A 19,461-nucleotide genomic window follows, 5' to 3' on the forward strand; every position below is an offset into this window, starting at 1 on the left:
CCGGCTGGGGGGCACGGTGTGGGGAATTCTCCACAGGAGGAAGTTGGTCTCCGCAAGAACAGCAACTTCATATCAATTGCCTCAAATTGCTAGCGGGCTCTTTTACGGTCCACTGTTGGACCAAAGGCAGGGTTCAGGCATCAGTTCTTCTGAAGATGGACAATGTGTCCCAGTCAGGTACATCAATCACCTGGGGAGCACACGTTCCAAGGCTCTAGCAACCTTGGCGAATCAGTTTTGGGAGTTTTGCCTCTCCAATCAGGTATCGGTCATAGCGGAATACCTTTCCGGGACGCAGAACTCGGTGGCCGATTGGCACGCCCGTCATCTTCGAGATGCCAGTGTTTGGAAATTGGACCCCGAGGTCTTCCGCGGACTTCAGGACCGTTGGGGTCCTTTCTCCATAGACCTTTTTGCGTGTCGGCTGGATCACCAACTCCCCCGGTTCTTCAGTTGGAGGCCGGATCCCCTGGCGGTGGCGTGCAACGCATTCACCCAGGACTGGAGTCAGGAGAAGGGGTATGCGTTTCCACCGTTCTCCATGATCACCAGAGTGGCGGCCCAGGTGCGCAGACAGAGGTCCTCGGTGGTCCTGATAACACCATGTTGGAGGTCGCAAGTTTGGTTTCCAGTTTTACTGGAACTTTCTTGGGATTTTCCGATCCGACTCCACCCAACTCCCCGCCTCCTGTTGAGTCCAGAGGGGATTCCCCACAGGCTGGTGGAGGGGGGCTCGCTCCAGCTGATGGCACGGCGGATTACAGGCAACGTTGGCGCCTGCCGGGCCTTTCGGGCCACGCTGATCTCCTGCTGTCCAGAGCGTGGGCAGATAGCACGTCTAAGCTGTACCGATCAGCATGGACACGGTGGGTATGTTGGTGCATGCGACGGAAAGTGGATGCCGTGGTCGCCGATCTGACGCATGTTTTGAACTATTTAGCAGAGTTGGCTCAGAAAGGCCTAGCATACAGGTCGGTCAATACTGTCCGCTCGGCCATCTCGGCAGGACACGCTCCGCTTGACGGAGCACCCTTGTGGGAACATCCTTTTGTATGCAAGCTTCTTAGAGGCATTAGGTTGTCTCTTCCTCTGGAACCTCGCTATTCGGTCCTTTGGTACGTGAATCAAGTGCAGAACTTGCTGTTATCTTGGCAGCTGAATCGTTTTCTGTCACGGAAGGAATTGTCCGCCAAGTTGGCGATGTTGCTTTGCCTGGTGTCATGTAGAAGAGTCTCAGATGTTTGAGCTCTTGATATTACGGCAAGAGTTTTCTCCCCGGAAGGGGCGACTTTTATGGTGAGTAGGAGGACCAAATCTAATTCTCGCACAATTTCTTATCCTGCTTTTGCGGAAACACCTAAACTCTGTGTGGTGCAATGTGTGAAAGCTTACGAGGAAGCTCGACCCCCAGGCGAACGACAACTCCTGATAGCCCTCAAAAAGCCTTTCAGGACGGTGTCCTCGCCCACGATTGCCCGTTGGGTTATGCAAGAAGCGGGCATCAGTACAAGCACTTTTGGTGCACATTCTGCCAGAGGAGCAATGGCTTCGAAGGCGTTCAGCCTAGGGGCGCGCCTGGAAGATTTGATGAGAGCAGCGGATTGGTCCTCGGATTCAACCTTTAAAAGGTTTTACTTTAAACCGCTGCTGCATGTGGCACAGGTAGAGATTGACAAGCTTTGAAGGAGCATAATCCTCGCCTCCGGTCCGGACATAGAATAGAAATTTGCCTAGCCTACGAGAAGGTAAGTTTCAATTCTATTAAGGACGCGGAGGCGAGGATTATCCCTCCCAGCAAGCGCATGGGTTGCTGGCCTGCCCCGTATGGTGGTAAGTAATTGCCTCTTGATTTTTCTGTTTCTGATACTACCTTAAATGGTTCTATGCCTTAATGATGGAAGTAGTTCTGTTAAGATACCGACCTGTTTCAGTTGTGTTGATATTTGCTGGACTTCCTTCATGATTGAAGAATGGTGTTTGATTACTGTGGTTTCTGTCAGGAAACGACAATGCGAAGCAGGCTGGTTAATGATGGAAGGGATCCTCCAGCGAAGAAAGAGGAAGTGCAAGGGGTGTCAGCAGCAGTTATTGGCCAGGATTCCTGGACACTATAGAAGGACTGCAAGAGACTTATGTTTTTTCCTGTTTCTGGGAAATGTAGTTTTGAAAAAAGTTTGATGATGAGCTGCTGTGAAATTTTGTTGAATAAGGCGAAGAGAGAATGAGCATAATCCTCGCCTCCGCGTCCTTAATAGAATTGAAACTTACCTTCTCGTAGGCTAGGCAAATTTCTATTCCACATTCCTGCCTAGAACGTTCAGTGCAACGATTTACATTCACAGAAACAACCGTTCGGTAAAAGGTTAATTTTTTCAGAGAATCATGTAACAAAAAATAAGATTAAAAATTCTACTAGGATCTAATTGAATTATGCAGAAAGTCAAAAAGCAAACAAACTATAAAGTTATAGCTGTAACCCCAGTGTATTTTCTTCAAACCCCCAACAATTAGAACAAGTGAAAGAAACTGTTGGTATTTACTTGGTCTAGGGAGCAGCTGACATGGAATCAGGGAAGGGATAGTACACATTTAGTATGTCTTTAAAATACACACCCATTTCAATTGTAGGGGTGTATTTGTATTTTCAGTAAACAAATAGTATGTATTAAAGGTTTTGAATATAGAAAAAAAAGAGTAAGGAAATTAAGAAAGTTGGTGAATCTAACTACTCAAAATAAAACTTTGTGTTTTAGGATTTTTTGGCAGGCAGGCAGTTCGAGTCCATCCCTCCATTTCGAATATGCTACTTACCAGTATGCATCTGTTCTTGGCATGTAGGGCTGCTGACATTCATATCTGTGCATAGATCGCCGCCTAGTGTTGGGTCCGGATGATTGCACATTGTTGTCCTGGAAGAGTCTTCTAAGTATCACGAGATAGGTGACTCCTCCCCTGGACTACAGTGCGCATGGGCATCGACTCCATCCTCAGATTGTTTTTAGCCATTGTGGCCAAGATGGAGTGAAACTCAGTGAATGATGACCATGCTAGAAGTATATGTGTATTCTGCAGCTGCTACAGGCGCTGGGGAGGAGGGCGGGCGATATGAATGTCAGCAGCCCTACATGCCAAGAACAGATGCATACTGGTAAGTAGCATATTCGGTTCGAGGCATGTGGGCTGCTGAATTCATATCTGTGCATAGAATACATAGCAGTCCCTCCATTAGCGGCGGCGGCCCGTGCCAGCTGCAGCAGTCTGGAAAAGTGTTTTGAGAACAGCCTGCCCTACAGCTGCCTGCTGTTTGGAGTGCAGATCAACACAATAATGCTTTGTAAATGTGTGTGTGGTAGACCATGTGGCTGCTCTACATATGTCTTCCAAAGGAATGTTTCCAAGGAATGCCATAGAGGCCCCCAACTTTCTGGTGGAGTGGGCCCTTGGTGGAATGGTGAGAGTACGTTTGGCTTTCAGATAGCAGATCTGGATACATTTAACAATCCACCTAGCAATACCAGCCTTGGAAATAGGGTTACCTTTGTGGTGTGGTGCAAAGGCGACAAAAAGTTGTGTAGTCTTCCTAAAATCCTTGGTCCTATCGATGTAATACATCAGGGCCCTTTTGACGTCAAGGGTGTGGAGCATTCTCTCCGCCAATGACTCAGGATTTTGGAAGAAAACAGGCAATTCAATAGTCTGGTTGATATGGAATTGAGACACAACCTTGGGAAGAAATTTAGGGTTAGTGCGAAGCACCACCCTGTTAGAATGAATTTGAATAAATGGCTATTGGATAGTTAGGGCTTGTAGTTCACTAACTCGCCGTAGCGATGTAATTGCTATGAGGAAAGCCACTTTCCACGTCAAGAACTGAATCTCTTAGGAATGCAGTGGTTTAAAGGGAGGACCCATCAGCCGGGTGAGGACCACATTGAGTTTCCACACCGGAGCTGGTGGAGTCCGCGGAGGAATGACTCGTTTGAGTCCTTCCAGAAAAGCCTTAATGGCAGGCACCCTGAAGAGGGAGAGGTGCTGCCTATTCTGGAGATAAGCGGCCATCGCAGATAGATGTATGCGAATGGAAGCATAGGCCAGATTACATTTGTACAGATGGAAAAGGTAACAGATGATATTCTGAATAGAAGCATCTAGCGGGTTAATGTTGTGGTCTGCACAATAAATGACAAACCGCTTCCATTTTGCTGCATAGCATGCTCTGGTGGTGGGCTTCCTAGCCTCCCGAATGATGTCCATACAGTCAGAAGGCAAGTGTAGGTAGCCAAACTCTAGGACTTCAGGAGCCAGATCGCCAGGTTGAGCTGTTGCAGATCTGGATGCTGAATGTCGCCATGGCTCTGCGTCAGAAGGCTGGGTGTGAGACGTAGCCGCCAATGCGGTACCACGGACAGTTCCAGAAACGTGGTGTACCATGGTTGGCGAGCCCACGTTGGAGCAACCAGGATGAGAGTCATCGAGTGCTGCCTGAGCTTGGGTGCCACCAGCGGTATCAGAGGTGCTGGGGGAAAAGCGTATGCAAATTTACCTGACCAGTTCATCCATATCGCATTGCCCTGCGACTGTGGGTGTGGGAACCTGGCGGCGAAGCTTTGGCATTTTGCGTTCTCCCTTGTGGCGAACAGGTCAATCTCTGGATGACCCCACCTGCGGAAGTATGGTCGGAGTACTGATGGATGTATCTCCCACTCGTGCATTTGGTGGCTGTGCCTGCTGAGCAGGTCCGCCATCTGATTGTCCCTGCCCGGGAGGTGTTCTGCCATGAGGAAGATGTTCCTCTGAATGGCCCACTTCCACATGCTCTGAGCCAGATGAGACGGCTGCGGAGAGTGAGTTCCTCCCTGCTTCTGAATGTAGTACATGGCCGTCATGTTGTCCATCCGGATCAACACGACCTTGTTGCACAGATGTACTTTGAAGGCTTTGAGTGAAGTAGTGTGGCTCACTGGTTAGAGGCGGCAGACCCGAGAGCAGAGGACGGCCCGGGACCAGGGTTCGATTCCCGGCGCGGCAGGTTTCTGGACCAGGGTCAGCGGACTCGATAATTCTCTCGCCTCGGTGCCCACTCTGATCAGCGATCACACTCGGCAACTCTGGGCATTAGCTTGCCTCATCTTCACTAACGGCCCCACCAGACCGCCGGGGATGCCTGGTCTCACCCTGGAGATACCCATTAAGGGACCATCTCTCAGGGAAGCCAGGAAGGGTTTCACAGCGGTCGAAGCGCCTTGGGACCCTACGGGTAAGTAGTGCGCTATATAAATGCCAATACATTTACATTTACAAGGCTTTCAGTGCCATGAAGATCGCCATCAGTTCCAGAACATTGATGTGCATCTTCCTCTGCTGTTGCGTCCATAGTCCCTGCACTGTGTAATGGAGTACATGAGCTCCCCATCCCTGGAGAGAAGCGTCTGTCGTCAGGATGATCTGTGGCACAGGCTCTTGGAATGGTCAGCCTTTGCAAAGGTTTAGTGGATTCCACCAATGCAGAGAGTTGTATGCCCGACCGCTCACCAACACTAGGTCTTTCACCTGCCCGTGAGCCTGAGTCCACTGACGTGCTAAGCACTCCTGAAGCGGACGCATATGTAGCCTCGCGTGCGGGACTATGGCAATGCAGGAGGCCATCATGCCGATCAACTGCATGAACACTCTTGCTGGAAGCGAGTGTTGAGGTCTGAATTTTTGTATCAGCGATTGAATGCTGCTGACCCTCACTGAATTTGGCTGTGCTGTGGCCGCCAGAGTGTTTATGGTCGCACCCAGATACTGCTGTACGTGGGCGGGCTGGAGGTGGGATTTTGGGTAATTCAGTGAGAATCCCAGATCGTGCAGGAGGTGAATGGTGTGGGACATGTGGGCGGCACACTGCTGGGCTGACTTCCCTTGGATGAGCCAGTCGTCCAGATAAGGGTAGACGTGGATGTTCCGTCTCCGGAGATGCGCCGCCACTGTCGCCAGGCACTTTGTGAACACCCTGGGTGCCGTGGTGACACCGAAAGGCAAAACCTTGAACTGGTGGTGCTGGTTTTGGATGGTGAACCTGAGGTATTTCATGTGTGAAGGGTGCAGTGGAATGTGAAAGTGCGCATCCTTTAGGTCTAAAGTTGCGAGAAAATCCCCCTGCCTGAGCAACGGGAGCACTTGCTGCAGGGTCAGCATATGGAAGTGCTCCGACAGGATGTAGTAGTTGAGTGGCCTGAGGTATAGGATGGGCCTGAGGGACCCGTCCTTTTTTGGTATTAAGAAGTACAGGGAGTATACCCCTGTGCCTCTTTCTTGCAGTGGCACGAGCTCTATTGCTCCTTTTTGCAGCATGACAGTGACCTCCTGCTGCAATAAGTGCTCGTGCTCGTGCTCGTCCGACATAGGACGGTGCCTTGGGGGCATGTTGGGCGGAGTGGATGTTAACTCCAGACAATAACCGTATTGGATACGTTTTCTGACCCACCTGTCCGTGGTGATGGACTTCCAGACGGGCAGGAACTGCTGGAGTCTCCCCCCGACCGGTGTTGTGTGGTCGGGGGGCAGTGACAAAGCGTCACAGTTTGCTGGTGGCAGAGGATCTGGAGCTGTTGTTGCCACGTCCTCTGCCCTTGGCGCTGTTGCCACGATATCCACCTTGTTGGTGTAAGTAGTCTGAGTGTTGCTCTTGTAGTATTGCGTGGACTGGGAGAGCTGACCCCTGGAGACGCCTCTAGTGCTGGTGCGACGAAAGGACCCACCCCGAAACTGCTGGGACTGTAAGGCACCCATGGATTTTGCAGTGTCAGTGTCCTTCTTTATTTTTTCTAGGGTGGTGTCAACCTCTGGGCCAAACAGGTGATCTGGGTTAACCGTTTGGTTCAGGATGGTGGTTTGGATTTCTGGCTTAAATCCTTAGATTCTCAGCCAGGCATGTGTCCGAAGCATAACACTGGTATTTATAGCTCTGGCAGCGGTATCGGCTGCGTCCAGAGCGCACTTAATGGAAGCGTTAGAGATTAGCTTCCCTTCTTGAATCAGCATCTCAGCCCCTTCTTTGTAATGATCAGGCAGGTGTTGCAACAGGGTCTCTAGTGTATCGTAGTGTGCCCTGTCATAGCGCGGTAGAAGCGCCTGTGTGTTAGAAATGCGCCAGATGTTGGCTGCCTGTGCTGCCACCCTTTTCCCCGAAGCCTCAAAGACCTTGGATTCTTTGTCTGGGGGAGGAGCATCACCCGTAGTCTGAGAATTAGCCCTCTTCCAGGCATTCGAGACGACAAGGGAGTCCAGAGGCAACTGTCCTTTAATGTAGGTAGGATCAGTAGGCGCCGACTTGTATTTTTTGTCAATCCTAGGGTTTATCACCCTTGCCCTGGTAGGTTCTTTAAAGATTTCAGCAGCATGCTTTAAAACACCTTTCAGCATAGGCAGAGTTTTAACAGTTTTTTCTGATACTGAAAAAGTGTCAAAGAGGAAATACACATCCACAGGGTCAGCATGCAGCTGGACATTGTGATTGTTAGCAGCCCGTTCTATGAGGGCATTGAAAGCAGCAGAGTCTTCTGTAGGTGAAGTCTTTGCAGAAAAAAGTTGAGGGCCTTGTCCTGAATGAGGATCCCCAGGGTCACCACCAGCTGCCCAGGGTTCATTTGTATCCTCAGGGTCTGTATAGACTGGATAATTGTATTCATCCTCATCATCTCCCTCACCAGGGTCCACATCTGAGTAAGTGGGCGACACATCATGAGTCTGTGGGGAAAGGGGTTCCACCAGGACGGGAGAGCAAGCAGAGTCCTTCTTTTTCTTGAGAGGGATCTTTGGGGTTCTGGGGTGATTTTCCGCTTCAGGAGGGAAAGCCTGCCCGTTTCGGCGTCGATGAAGTGTTCCTGACGCTCATCCCCCGACGGTCGTCGAGGTCACGGGCCGTGAACCACCGATGACGCCTTCGGTGCCGAGGAGACCTTTTCGGGCACGCCGGCCACTGCCTTAGGAGCGAAAGCCTTCGGCGGCGTCTTAGGCGGCAACGTGAAGTGGATCGGCGTGGACGCCTTAACTGGTTTCTCCACAGGTTTCGCAGGCGGAGGGTCCTTCGGATCGACCGACACGGTGCCTTCACGGATGCGCTGCAGGGAGTCCTTCACCTTCTTGGTGAATGCGGCGGATGGGCGCGCTGGTTCAATGGAATCCTTCGAGGCCACTTTTGGAGTCGACTCTCGGGGCGCAGCGCCCTTGGCCTTGTCGTGCGGACGCGGGGTAGTGAGGACCTTCGGGTCATCGAGTCGCTTCTTCGGGTCACCAAGAGTTTTCTTCGGCTCGCCGACAGCCTTCTTCGGGTCGACAAGGCCCTTGCCGGCGTCGACCGACTTCAGCGCCGACGCGCCCGTATCGACCACCTTCACCTCAGCCTTCGGCGCGGCAGACTTCGTCTCGACGCCCTTGACTTGACTTTTTGGCTCGACAGCCACCCTCTGCTTCTTCGGCGCCGAAGCCTCCGAAGTTTTGGAGCCGACCAAAGCGATGCGTACTTTCGGTTTCGATGCTGGCATCTGCGCAGTATCTGGCGTTGAGACCGTAGGTTTCACTTTCGGTTTCGTTTTGCCAGGGAGTGGCTCGGTAACTATGTCCGTGGCCGGGCCCGAAGGCGGGCCGTGGAACCCATATCGAGATCTTGGGTAAGGCCCGAAGGCGATCCCTCGACCTGGGCCTTATAAATAGGCACGGCCCCAGAGTCAGTTTGAGGAAGCTCCTCATCCGAGCTATCCTCCATGGCCTCGAGGGCTCCGTCGTCGTCTCCTACCTCCTCGACGACTTCTTCGCCCTCGAACACCTCAGCATCTGCGTCGTAGTCTTCTTCGACGTCCGACGCAGGGTTTGATTCAGAAACGTCCTGGATAGATTCGCCCTCGACATCCCCTGCATCAAAGATGTCCACAGGCGCCGGAGCAGATTGCTGGGCCTCCATGCGCACAGCTCCTCGAAGCTTAAGCGTCTTCTTGGACCTGAAGCGTGAACAAGCCATACACTTGTCCTCATCGTGGTCCGGCGACAGACACTTGTTGCACACCGGGTGGACGTCGATGTGGGGGTACTTCGAGTTACAGACCGGACATCTCTTGAATGGACTTCACTCCATGATGGACGGTTGATAGGTCAGGAGCGTCGACTGGGCCTTCCGCACCGAGAGCACGCGGAAGTACAGAATCCGGCTCGGAGCCGAGCTAGAAGGAGTAAAGCCGAACGCAAGACAAAACCGACGTATAGACTAAAGAGCTTTTGGTCTCAAGAAAGTTTTTTATCGATTCCGACAAGAGGGAATTAAAGACATCCGAACCCAATGGCGTAAAAAAACAATCTGAGGATGGAGTCGATGCCCATGCGCACTGTAGTCCAGGGGAGGAGCCACCTATCTCGTGATACTTCGAAGACTCTTCCAGGACAACAATGTGCAATCATCAGGACCCAACACTAGGCAGCGATCTATGCACAGATATGAATTCAGCAGCCCACATGCCTCGAACATTAATTGTGGGGGACTGGATGTAGCACACAAGACACGTCTTGTAGAACTATTTATTGTGCAACTCAGCAACAACCCCATGGAGCAGCATACAGTACTGCTGCCAATTCCAACTGTTCACCTCAGAACCACCCCAAGGCTTCACAATGGAACCACCGTGACCTCATAAGAAGTCCAGCACGAGAACATGCAGACGCTGCTCATTCCTTGTCTTTTTAATAATTAAACACAATCTAAAAATATGAAAATAAAAGATAACAAGGAGCACAGGAAATATTTAAAGAATTAAAGTAGCTAAGGATGTAAGAAATATTGGACAGTTAACACACCCCACTACATAGTCCTCAAATTTCTTTAGCAAGTTCACAGTTCTTCCCGTTTTAGTCGAGAACTGTCCTTTACCAGGAATCTCCACAAGCACAGGCATTTCCAAAGAAGAGGTGGACTCCAAGGAGGATAGCAATTGTTCTGCTCCACCCATTCCTTCATTCACCCATTACTGGCGTCCACTGGAACATGCACTCAATTCTTTTATCATCATTTGTGTCCTCATTCAACTTCCACCTGTAAGAATTTGCAGTTCTCTTTGGCGGAGATTCCAAGTCACTCAGCATAGCAGACGTTGTCAATAACTGCACAACCTTCAGGGGCGGAGAACTTTTACAACTTTTTCGTTTTATCAGACTCACTATATTCCTCATGCCACAACCATTCCTGGTCACCAATATAACGTCTTAACTCTCGTTTTGTTCATTACAATTCTTAGGTGACCATTATTGCTCTCAAAAACCTTGCTCCTCGCAACACACACAGGGGGAATAACCCTCGAACACCTCAGCAGGAATCTATCTCCGCTCTCAGACAATTCATTATTGACTTCCCAAAATCATCACACTCTCCCATGTGCCCAACACACATCCACGTACTTTGATCAAAATCGGGTCACTGCTATATCCCTTCCATCAATTGGACCTTAATAATAGCCTCAACGCCTGTCATTTTTCTTGAAGGTTACAGAAAACCATCCCACTTAACTAAAGAAAGTTGTCGTGTTAAGTCAAGGGGGAATCTGCTAAGGAAATACAGAAATGGGTTTCTCTCTCTAGGGACATTTTGAACTCTATAATTGAAATCTAATAACTTCAGAGACATTCTGGCAATGTGAAAGGTAGCCTATTGTCTACCAATGGTCTTTCTGAGGAGCTTATGATCAGGGCAAAAAAGAAATTCAGAACCCTCCTATGACCAACATGTTGTCTTGCAAAAAATAAAAAATTACACCATACCGATCCTTATAAAGTAGGCACATTAATTGCTGGAACTCGGCAACACATAATGCCCATTTAAATGGCATCTGTATAAACTGGAAACACTCAAAGAGTATTAAGAACGAGTCAACCACTTGCTGTCAGGATAAAAACAGGATCTGGTGATGCAGAGGTTGAATGTGGAAAACCACTCAACTACTTTGGTCATGATCAGCATCTGGTCTTGGGCACAGGAATACTGTCAATTAGTATGGGATTATTCAAATCTCTCAAATCGATGCATACTCTATCATTTGCCCGTTGGGCCATGACCAAAGGAACGAGTCAGTCCGTAACTTTGACTCTCTCAATTGTGCCACCCATAACAAATTTCCGAGCTCCGTGATCACTTCTTCCCTGACACCAAGTGGAATGTTATGCACTTTATGCAACACAGGTGTGGAACTATCCTTTAATAATATTTTATGATGGAACCCTTCTTGTTTGAGAACCTTCCTGGAAAATATATTATGAAACTTCTCCCTAGTCGCTCACCAAAACAACCTGATGTTGATGAATGAATGAATGAATGAATGTTGGATTTATAGAGCGCGTGGTTACCCTGGAGCGACCCAGCGCTGTACCACTGGAGAACCCGTCCTGGCTTTCCCTGTGAGATGGCCTTTTTACTGGGCATCCCCAAGGTGCAGCCAGGCATTCCCGGCAGTGATGGGGCCGGAGTGGAGATTAAGCAAGCTATTGCCCAGAGTAGCAGCGTGGAACCCCATGGTTAGAGTGTCACAGAGGCGAGATTTATCGGACCCGCTGACATTGGTCCTGCACCCAGGCCGCGTCGGGAACTGAACCCTGGTCCCGGGCCGACCTCTGCCTCCGGGTCCGCCGCCTCTAACCGTTGAGCCACACTTCTCCACTGATAGGGAAGGCTTGGTCCATACTATCTCGTTCCACAGTAATATTTAAAGATCTTTGATCTATCCAACCAAGAATGGAAGGTTCCTTAACCAGATACAATGTTACCTCAGATTTTCTACTCTTAAACTCAAAGGTTATAGTTTAAAAACCTCAAGATGCATGTCCAGTGGTTTCAAATGCCTAACAATCGCTCCCTCAAATATAGCAAACCATACCACTCAATTCATAGTGGTTTTGAGAGAGTTTAAGTCAGCAACTCAAGTGCTCCATCTTGGACACCTCATCATGGTTGCCAACCAGCTCTTTCTCTTAAACACTGTAAAACTGGTATGCACTTAATTAGCACATTTAATTTACACACAGCAAGACACATTTAGTTGAACTATTTAATTTGCAACACAGAAACACCCACAGGGAGCTACATACAGTTATGTTGCCACTTCCAACTTTTTATCTTAGGACCACCTCAATTCTCCACAATGGAACCCCCATGACCTTATAACTACAGTGGAGTCTCCTCGTATAATTTCTATTACACTCTTCTTTACTTTCCCTTCGCCTTTAGTGCCCTAATTTAATCAATATTTTTTGTAACTTAGCTCCCCCACACATGTTTATTGTAATACTGTACTGTTTCTGCCTAGTGCACTTCAGACTTAAGCACTTTTCACATTTTTACTGCAAATATCCTGCTAAAGTAAAAGATTTTAGTTAAACCAGCATCAACCATGGATTGCACTAAATGCAAGATAACTTCTACAGGAAAAGGAGTTTACTTAAAATGCAATACAACGAAGAATATAGTGAGGGCACAGTCACTCACTATGATTTCTGGCATGGGGACAACTTTAACTGTTGTCTCATATAATCAAAAATATGTATACATAAAAATGACATACATATATACATACGCCCACGGTCTTTGGGCGAGCCCTCTTCATCACTTAGCAAGTTTAATTGTCAATCACATTGTGATTTTGCCCACACAGCATGGGTAGTGGGTCCGCCCACTAAAATCATTGGCTCTCTTATACTGAGTCACTGCATTTTTTGATGATCACAGGAGCACATCCGCAGCAAGATAAGAGTGCTTCAGTGCCAGGGGTGGTGGACCAATACTTCACTTTGCTAATGCTTTTTTCTTTCCATTTTTTATCTCTTATCATCCATGCAATGTCTTCAGATTAACAGTAATTCAAAGCCAATAGTACCCTTTGTTTGCATCAATAACTATCATTTTCCTGTGATGTGCATTCGAACTGGCTATCCACACAGTTCCAAATACACCTTCAAGCTAGGAAGCACCCATAACAAGCTACCTAAATTATATGCACTATGTTCTAATTTATAAATGTGACTGCAAATATACAGCCAGCATGTTTACACATGGTGATTTTAATTTTAATTTCATTGATTTATTGTTGTGGCATATGCTTGCAATAAAGAAAATACATCCATTGCAACAACCTGCTAAGGAGAGACTTACAGACTTACTGGTTTTGCCAGTGCTGGTTAATCAATCAATCAATCAGGGTTGGTGAAGCGCAACTACTCACCTGTGAGGATCTGAAGGCGCTGGGGTTACAAGGCTGCATTTATAAGTCAAGCACACGTTATACAAGAAGGGAACCTGTTTACTCCCATGCATCTGGCACACCTTGCCCAATGTGCCATACATGAAGACAAAAGCAAGATCATAAATAAGTAGACGTAACTTTACATTATGTATTCAAGATAGAAAATGTGCCGAGTTATAAAACTCTTACCTTAATGTTATAGATGGGATGAATATTTTTCATTGTGTCCAGGACCACTTTGCGAACCTGAAAGAAAACAGGATCATTTTTCCTATCTTTTCAAATTATTGTTTTAAATTTTCATTTACACTAGCCTTTACACCAAGCAATGAGCAAAATACTTATGTAAATAATTACTGTTAGACCTGACATCCTTGGTGAGGTATTTCCCCCAGATTTTTTTCCTTCACTACCCGTTTTTGCGGTATTAGGACGCTGTGTGTCTTTACTCCTAGTAATTGGCATATTAAATTTACTTATAAGCCCCTAGTAAAAGGTACTACATGTACTCAGGGTCTGTAAAGTAAATGCTATAAATGGGCTGGCATACCCGTTATGCCACCCACTAAAGCAGCGCTGTAAAACTTGTCTCCGGCTTCTCAATACCACCTATAATGCCGTTTTAAACTGTCATTTCGAACTGGCAAAATAAATATTTTGCCAGGCCTAAACCATCCCTTTTAATACTTATAAGTCACACCTACAGTAGGCCCTAACATCCCATGAGGAAGGGTAAATGGTGTCTAAAAAGTAGGATGTGTGTTTACGTTTTACATGTCTTGACAGTGAAAAACTCCTAAAGGAGTTTTTCAATGTAGCAAGCAATGCAGCAAGGCTATCTCTCACATAGACTAGCACCAGGTTACCTTATTACACTAAATAAGTGGTAACTTCAGTTTGGAACAATCCAGAAAGGCGTCTTGCACTCATCTGAATTGTACTTTAAAACAGTCTTTAATGGTAAAGTTGGATTTAAATTACTATTTACAAAATGCCACGTTTAGAAAGTCTGAATTTTTGAGTGTAAATCAAATGTTCCTTTTGCCAGTGTACAGGGTGAATGACTCCTGTGGTGTGTTCTGTATTCCTTCCAGACATGAGGACAAAAAGAGCTTCAGTCTGAAAGAGGGTGTTCTTCTCCTGAGCATGTTGTCTAGGGGGTTGTACTCTGCTGTTCCTGAGCTTCAAAGGGTAGCCTCAAGGCTGTGCCGACCCCCTTTCCTGACATCTAAGGGATGCCTGCCCAGTCACTGACAAATGTAGCTCACATCTAGGGGGGGGGGGGGGGGGGGGGGAGGGGGGAGGAGGGTAAACAAAGGGGGCACCCCCCACCCAGAGGCTGACACTGGTTATAAGAATCAGAAAACTCCTGGAACTGTAGAATATTCAGAAGGTGGTCTGCCGGCTGTCTACAGCAGGAAGACTGGACCTGCTTGCCTTGGACACTGGATCCCCAGCAGTGATTCCAAGGGTTACTTGGCTGACCTGTTTGAGGTACAGAGATACAACAAGCTTCCATATACCTCCCTGCAACTACCCAGCAGATCAGCACCGCCTGGACCTGCTTCTGCCCTACAACTAGCCTCTAATGGAGTGAGTCCTGACCCCAAGATGTGTGCCCCAAGTCCTAGACCTTGCTTGGCATCAGAATGTACTCCCTCCTGCTTCAAATGAGCATGATGGGAGAGCATTGCTACAAGGCCATTTTATTTCCTTGTATTTCCGCACTCTAGTGCATTTTAATAGGAGGTGCATGGCTCCTTGACACGGGGCGCCATCTTGAAAGGGTGAAGTAACCATTTTAATGATTTTATGTTTTACTGTTAACCCTAGTATTTAGACTTCTGCTTAATTTACTAGTAGTTGTCCCTCCCAGGGGACCCTGGGGAGAGCAACCAGGATTGCTGGACCATGGTTTTGACCATCTAAGTGCTCCTTACCTATTTTCCTTTGCGCTCTGCAATGTGGGCTTTCGAGGCCACGCCCACCAATCCTCAAGGGAATTTAATGAGTCTCATAGCACATCCACGCCGAAGGCACACCAGAGGCAAGCTTGTCTGGCCTATTTCAACCCCCACGCTGATCTATTCTAGAAAGGCGCTTTTGGGACAGAATAACAAAGTAAGTCCCATGTAGCACATCAATAAGGAATGGTAGCACACCCACTCCTTTCTCCAATTCCAATTTAGTTAAATGCGCTGTGATAAACGGTAGATCCCTCATCAATCACCATTTTGAATTTAGGGAATTTATGGAAATGCATCAGCTCGATATAGCCTGGGTTACCGAAACATGAGCCGACCAGTTGTCGAGTGCTGACCTAATAGCAGTCTCACGCAACTTCACACTTCATCATATAGACAACCTCTAAAGCTAGGAGGGTGTCTCTCCCTCCTACTCAGACAATATGCCTGCTTTGGTTAAAAAGGTAACCGCATTAGAATGTGAGGCCTTTCAGTTCATGATCCAACTTTCAAATAAGCAATCATTTGAGGCATATTCATTTATTGCTCCCCGGCCCTAGGGTCACCTTCATTCAACACATTGACGCCCTTCTAGAGGAAGGTTTGACCAATAATGACTTTACTATGTTGGGAGATTTTAACTTTCATCTTGAAAACCTCGAAGATAGTGACACGTGTAAGTTAAATGAAACGCTTGAAATCTAGGATTGCCTCAATTATTGAAACTTCCAACGTATATAGCTGGTCACACACTAAACGGAATCCTCACAAAATGTATATGAATAACCCTATCCCGTTAACCTAGTCAGACCATCATGCAGTCTTATTTGGCATAAAAGTTCATTAAAAATGTTATACTGGTCCAGCTCGCCTTCAAAAAACCAATACATATGTTTGGAATAAAAATGAAGGAGAAATTTTTAACAAAATCCTGTTGGACTCTATACCTTTCCCCTCCAGCAATTTAGAACACTCCTACTCTAATTATACTGAATGGATTCAATTAGCTGCAGAGGCTACCACATCTCTGAAATCTAACAAATGCTAGGAGAATTTCTTCTTCTGCCCCTTGGTTTACGGACAACCATAGGCTCCAAAAACAAATATGTAGAAAGCAGAAGAGGCTATGGAGGAAGAGATACAAACCAAAAAAAAAAAGGAGAACTATAACATCCATCCCAAAATGAAAAAACCCAACCTAAGTTACCTCTGACAAAAGATCTTCCTAAACTCTCAAACCTTTCTGCATTATTATTATTTCTCTCATCAAATCTGGGTCACCAAATGCCCCTTGTCCTCCATCAATTATAATTCAAGCTGCTGAAAAAGTAGCAATTAGTTTAACTGAAATGTTTAACTCCATGCTGGAAACAGAACATTTTATATCAATATGGAAAGAAGCCTCCATATTACCGCTGTTAAAAAACCTAACTTAAATCCAGATGATCCTAATAACTATCAACCAATCTCCTGTTTGCCTTTTCTAGCCAAAATAATAGGAATTTGGTTAGCTCCAGATTAACAGCTTTTTCTATCTGACCATATGATGCTCTATACTTCCCAGTTTGGCTTTAGAAGTGGTCACAGTACCGAAACTGCCTTAATAAAATCAACTGTGGAGATTAGATCCATAGTCAATGGAGGTGGGAACGCTGCTCTAATACTCCTCAGGTAAGCTGGTCAAGTGTATCAGGCTGTCAGGATTCAGGGATCAGCACTTAAAGTGCTAAAATCCTTTCTGTCCGGTAGAACTCAAGTAGTAGCACTTGATCAATTTGCTTCCAAACCTTTTTCACTCCTGTGTGGGGTACCTCAGGGGTCTGCACTCAGCCCCACGTTATTTAAGATCTACGTAAAACCTTGGTCTCTCTTATTAGAGCATTTGGGCTGGAACTTGTGTCGTACGCAGACGATACACAAATCGTGGTAGCTTTATCTGCTTCAAATCATCAGGCAGCATCTGCTTTCCATGACTGCAGTTGGAGACTGGATGACTATGAATTGCCTGCAATTCAATGCCAAATAAACTGAGGTTATCATGTTTGGAAACTCCCCCTATGGACATTAGCCTGTTGGCCAAAAGAACAAGGTTCACGACGTAAACCAGTATGCAAAGGTAAAAAGTTTGGAGTAATAGTTGATAATAAGCTGATCTTCGGACCACAGGTAAAAGCTGTTACGTTATCAACATTTTATGGTCTAAGATTGTTCAAAATAATTTTCCCTTTTAGCCCATATTAAGCTAAAAAAATCTGTAACTATGGTTATACTTTTCAAAGTGGACTACTGAAATGAGTTATATTTAAATATGCAGCAGCAACACTTGAATAGGCTCCAGGTCCTGCAAAATGCACCAGCAAGACTACTTTTGGAAATCCCCAACATCAGGCAGTCACACAGGCTATCAAAAATCTCACATTGACCTGTAAAGGGCAAGGGTACTCTAGGAGACGGACATGTAAAATCTGGAAAAAATCCAGAATGCCTTGGATCAATTATGATTAACCAGGGGATCACATTACTTAAGCTCTCATCACCTCGCACAGACATTTGGTAATAAAAACACACCTACTTTAATTTAGTATCCAATCCACTAACCCTACATAGGCCTATCATTTATGGGACAGATTTAAATACTATTCAGTTAAAGCTGTGACCACATTCAACTCATAAAAATGTGCTAATCTCTAACGACAATTCAGGTAAGACCGGAAAGCAAGGTATTTACAGAGGCTAAGTTGCGGAATAAAAGACACTCGGCCCACATTTTTCAATCTATACGCCCCTCTTTGTGCAAATTCCTTGAAAAACAGAATGCACCATATCACGGTCAGTCAATTTTATTAAACACATGTTAAATAAAAATGAACTTTATACAACACTCATGCAGTTTTGCTTGATGAAGAAGATGCTCTCGTCAGGAGAGCGGCATAAGGGTTAAGTATGAAAAAGTAGCTATAACAATGAGGACAACAGATAAAGCTAAGTTGTGTTAAACAGGACAAGGGATTTAGAATTGTGACAATTCAGAGGCAGATTTTGGTTGCTTTCTTGGGTTCTAAGACAAGAGGCTGGTTTCTCATCGAACTTCTGACCCACCTCTTCCCAAACAAATTCCAGTGCTCGTCTCCATACAAACAGGATAGAGGTTTTTGCCTTCAATAAAACTGTCTTTGGAATTCAATGTCTTGCTACAGGTTTAACATTGTAAAAAGAACAACTGACGGACAGAATGCTGCACATGTCAAACATTCACCCCAATACAGAGATCTGAGCTTAAATCCATAATGTTTTGCTCCCCATGCCCATTCCAGTTTAAACACAGCCATATGCAAATCAGTCTTGACCCTGCTCCCCATGGGAACAGTCTAGCCTAAAACTACAGGCCAGGGCCTCCCTGGACCGGAAACAAGCATTCTGGGACCGGTTTCAGGGTTTCACCTCTCATCAGCCAGGCTAGCTTGAGTCCTGTGGCACGGAAAGCATGGGCCCATATCTGGGAACACCTGTCCCACTCAGATGACAAATGCAAAAAGAACAATTGATGGACAGAATGCTGAACAAAGTCAAACATTCACCCCAGTACAGAGATCTGGACCAAAATCCATAATTCTTTTGCTGCTCACGCCATTCCAGTTCAAACCCAGACATATGCAAATCAGTCTTGACCCTGCTCCCCATGGGAACAGTTCAGCCTGAACTACCAGTCCCAGGATGCTTGTTTCCAATCCAGGGAGGATATGGCCAGGCAGTTCGGGCTGAACTGTTCCCATGAGGAGCAGGGTCAAGACTGATTTGCATATGGCTGGGTCCAAACTGGGGTGTCATAATGAGTGAAAGAACGATGGATTAAACCCAGATCTCTTGACTGAGGATGAGTGGTTGAAAGGAATCAGCACTTAATCATTTTGTGTTTGCTACAGATTTAACATTCCTAGCGAGATATGGTATCACATATCAGATAAACCCACTATGCAATCGTACTTTCTGCCTACTGCACGATTTTGTCAATGAAATGAATGATCCCAGTCATCTTGTTCCACCCAAAACACGTTGTCAGGAACACAATTAGCATGAATGTCCACGCCCCGAGTTGGGACAGCGATCTCATCTCTAGGTGAATGCCTTGGAGTTCAGGTACATGACCAAAGCCCAAAATTAGCAAATATGATGCCTCCACAAACATCAAAAAATGCAACTTAATTCATGTCTTGAGGGGTTGGGGTGGGGTACTGTTATAA

The 19,461-nt window shown here is 46.5% G+C and overlaps 1 protein-coding gene across 1 annotated transcript in view; it reads right to left on the reverse strand.

Moving 5' to 3' along the window:
* Window positions 1-19,461, reverse strand: part of KRR1 (KRR1 small subunit processome component) — a 188,054-nt gene that overhangs the window by 83,861 nt on the left and 84,732 nt on the right. The window contains exon 6 of the mRNA XM_086918997.1: window positions 13,446-13,502. Within this exon, the coding sequence (XP_086775123.1) occupies window positions 13,446-13,502 (57 nt within the window). The remainder of the gene's footprint in view (window positions 1-13,445; window positions 13,503-19,461) is intronic.

The sequence above is a fragment of the Lissotriton vulgaris genome, chromosome 1_1 (genome assembly GCF_964263255.1).
Source record: "Lissotriton vulgaris chromosome 1_1, aLisVul1.2, whole genome shotgun sequence".
NCBI classification, from domain to species: domain Eukaryota; kingdom Metazoa; phylum Chordata; class Amphibia; order Caudata; family Salamandridae; genus Lissotriton; species Lissotriton vulgaris.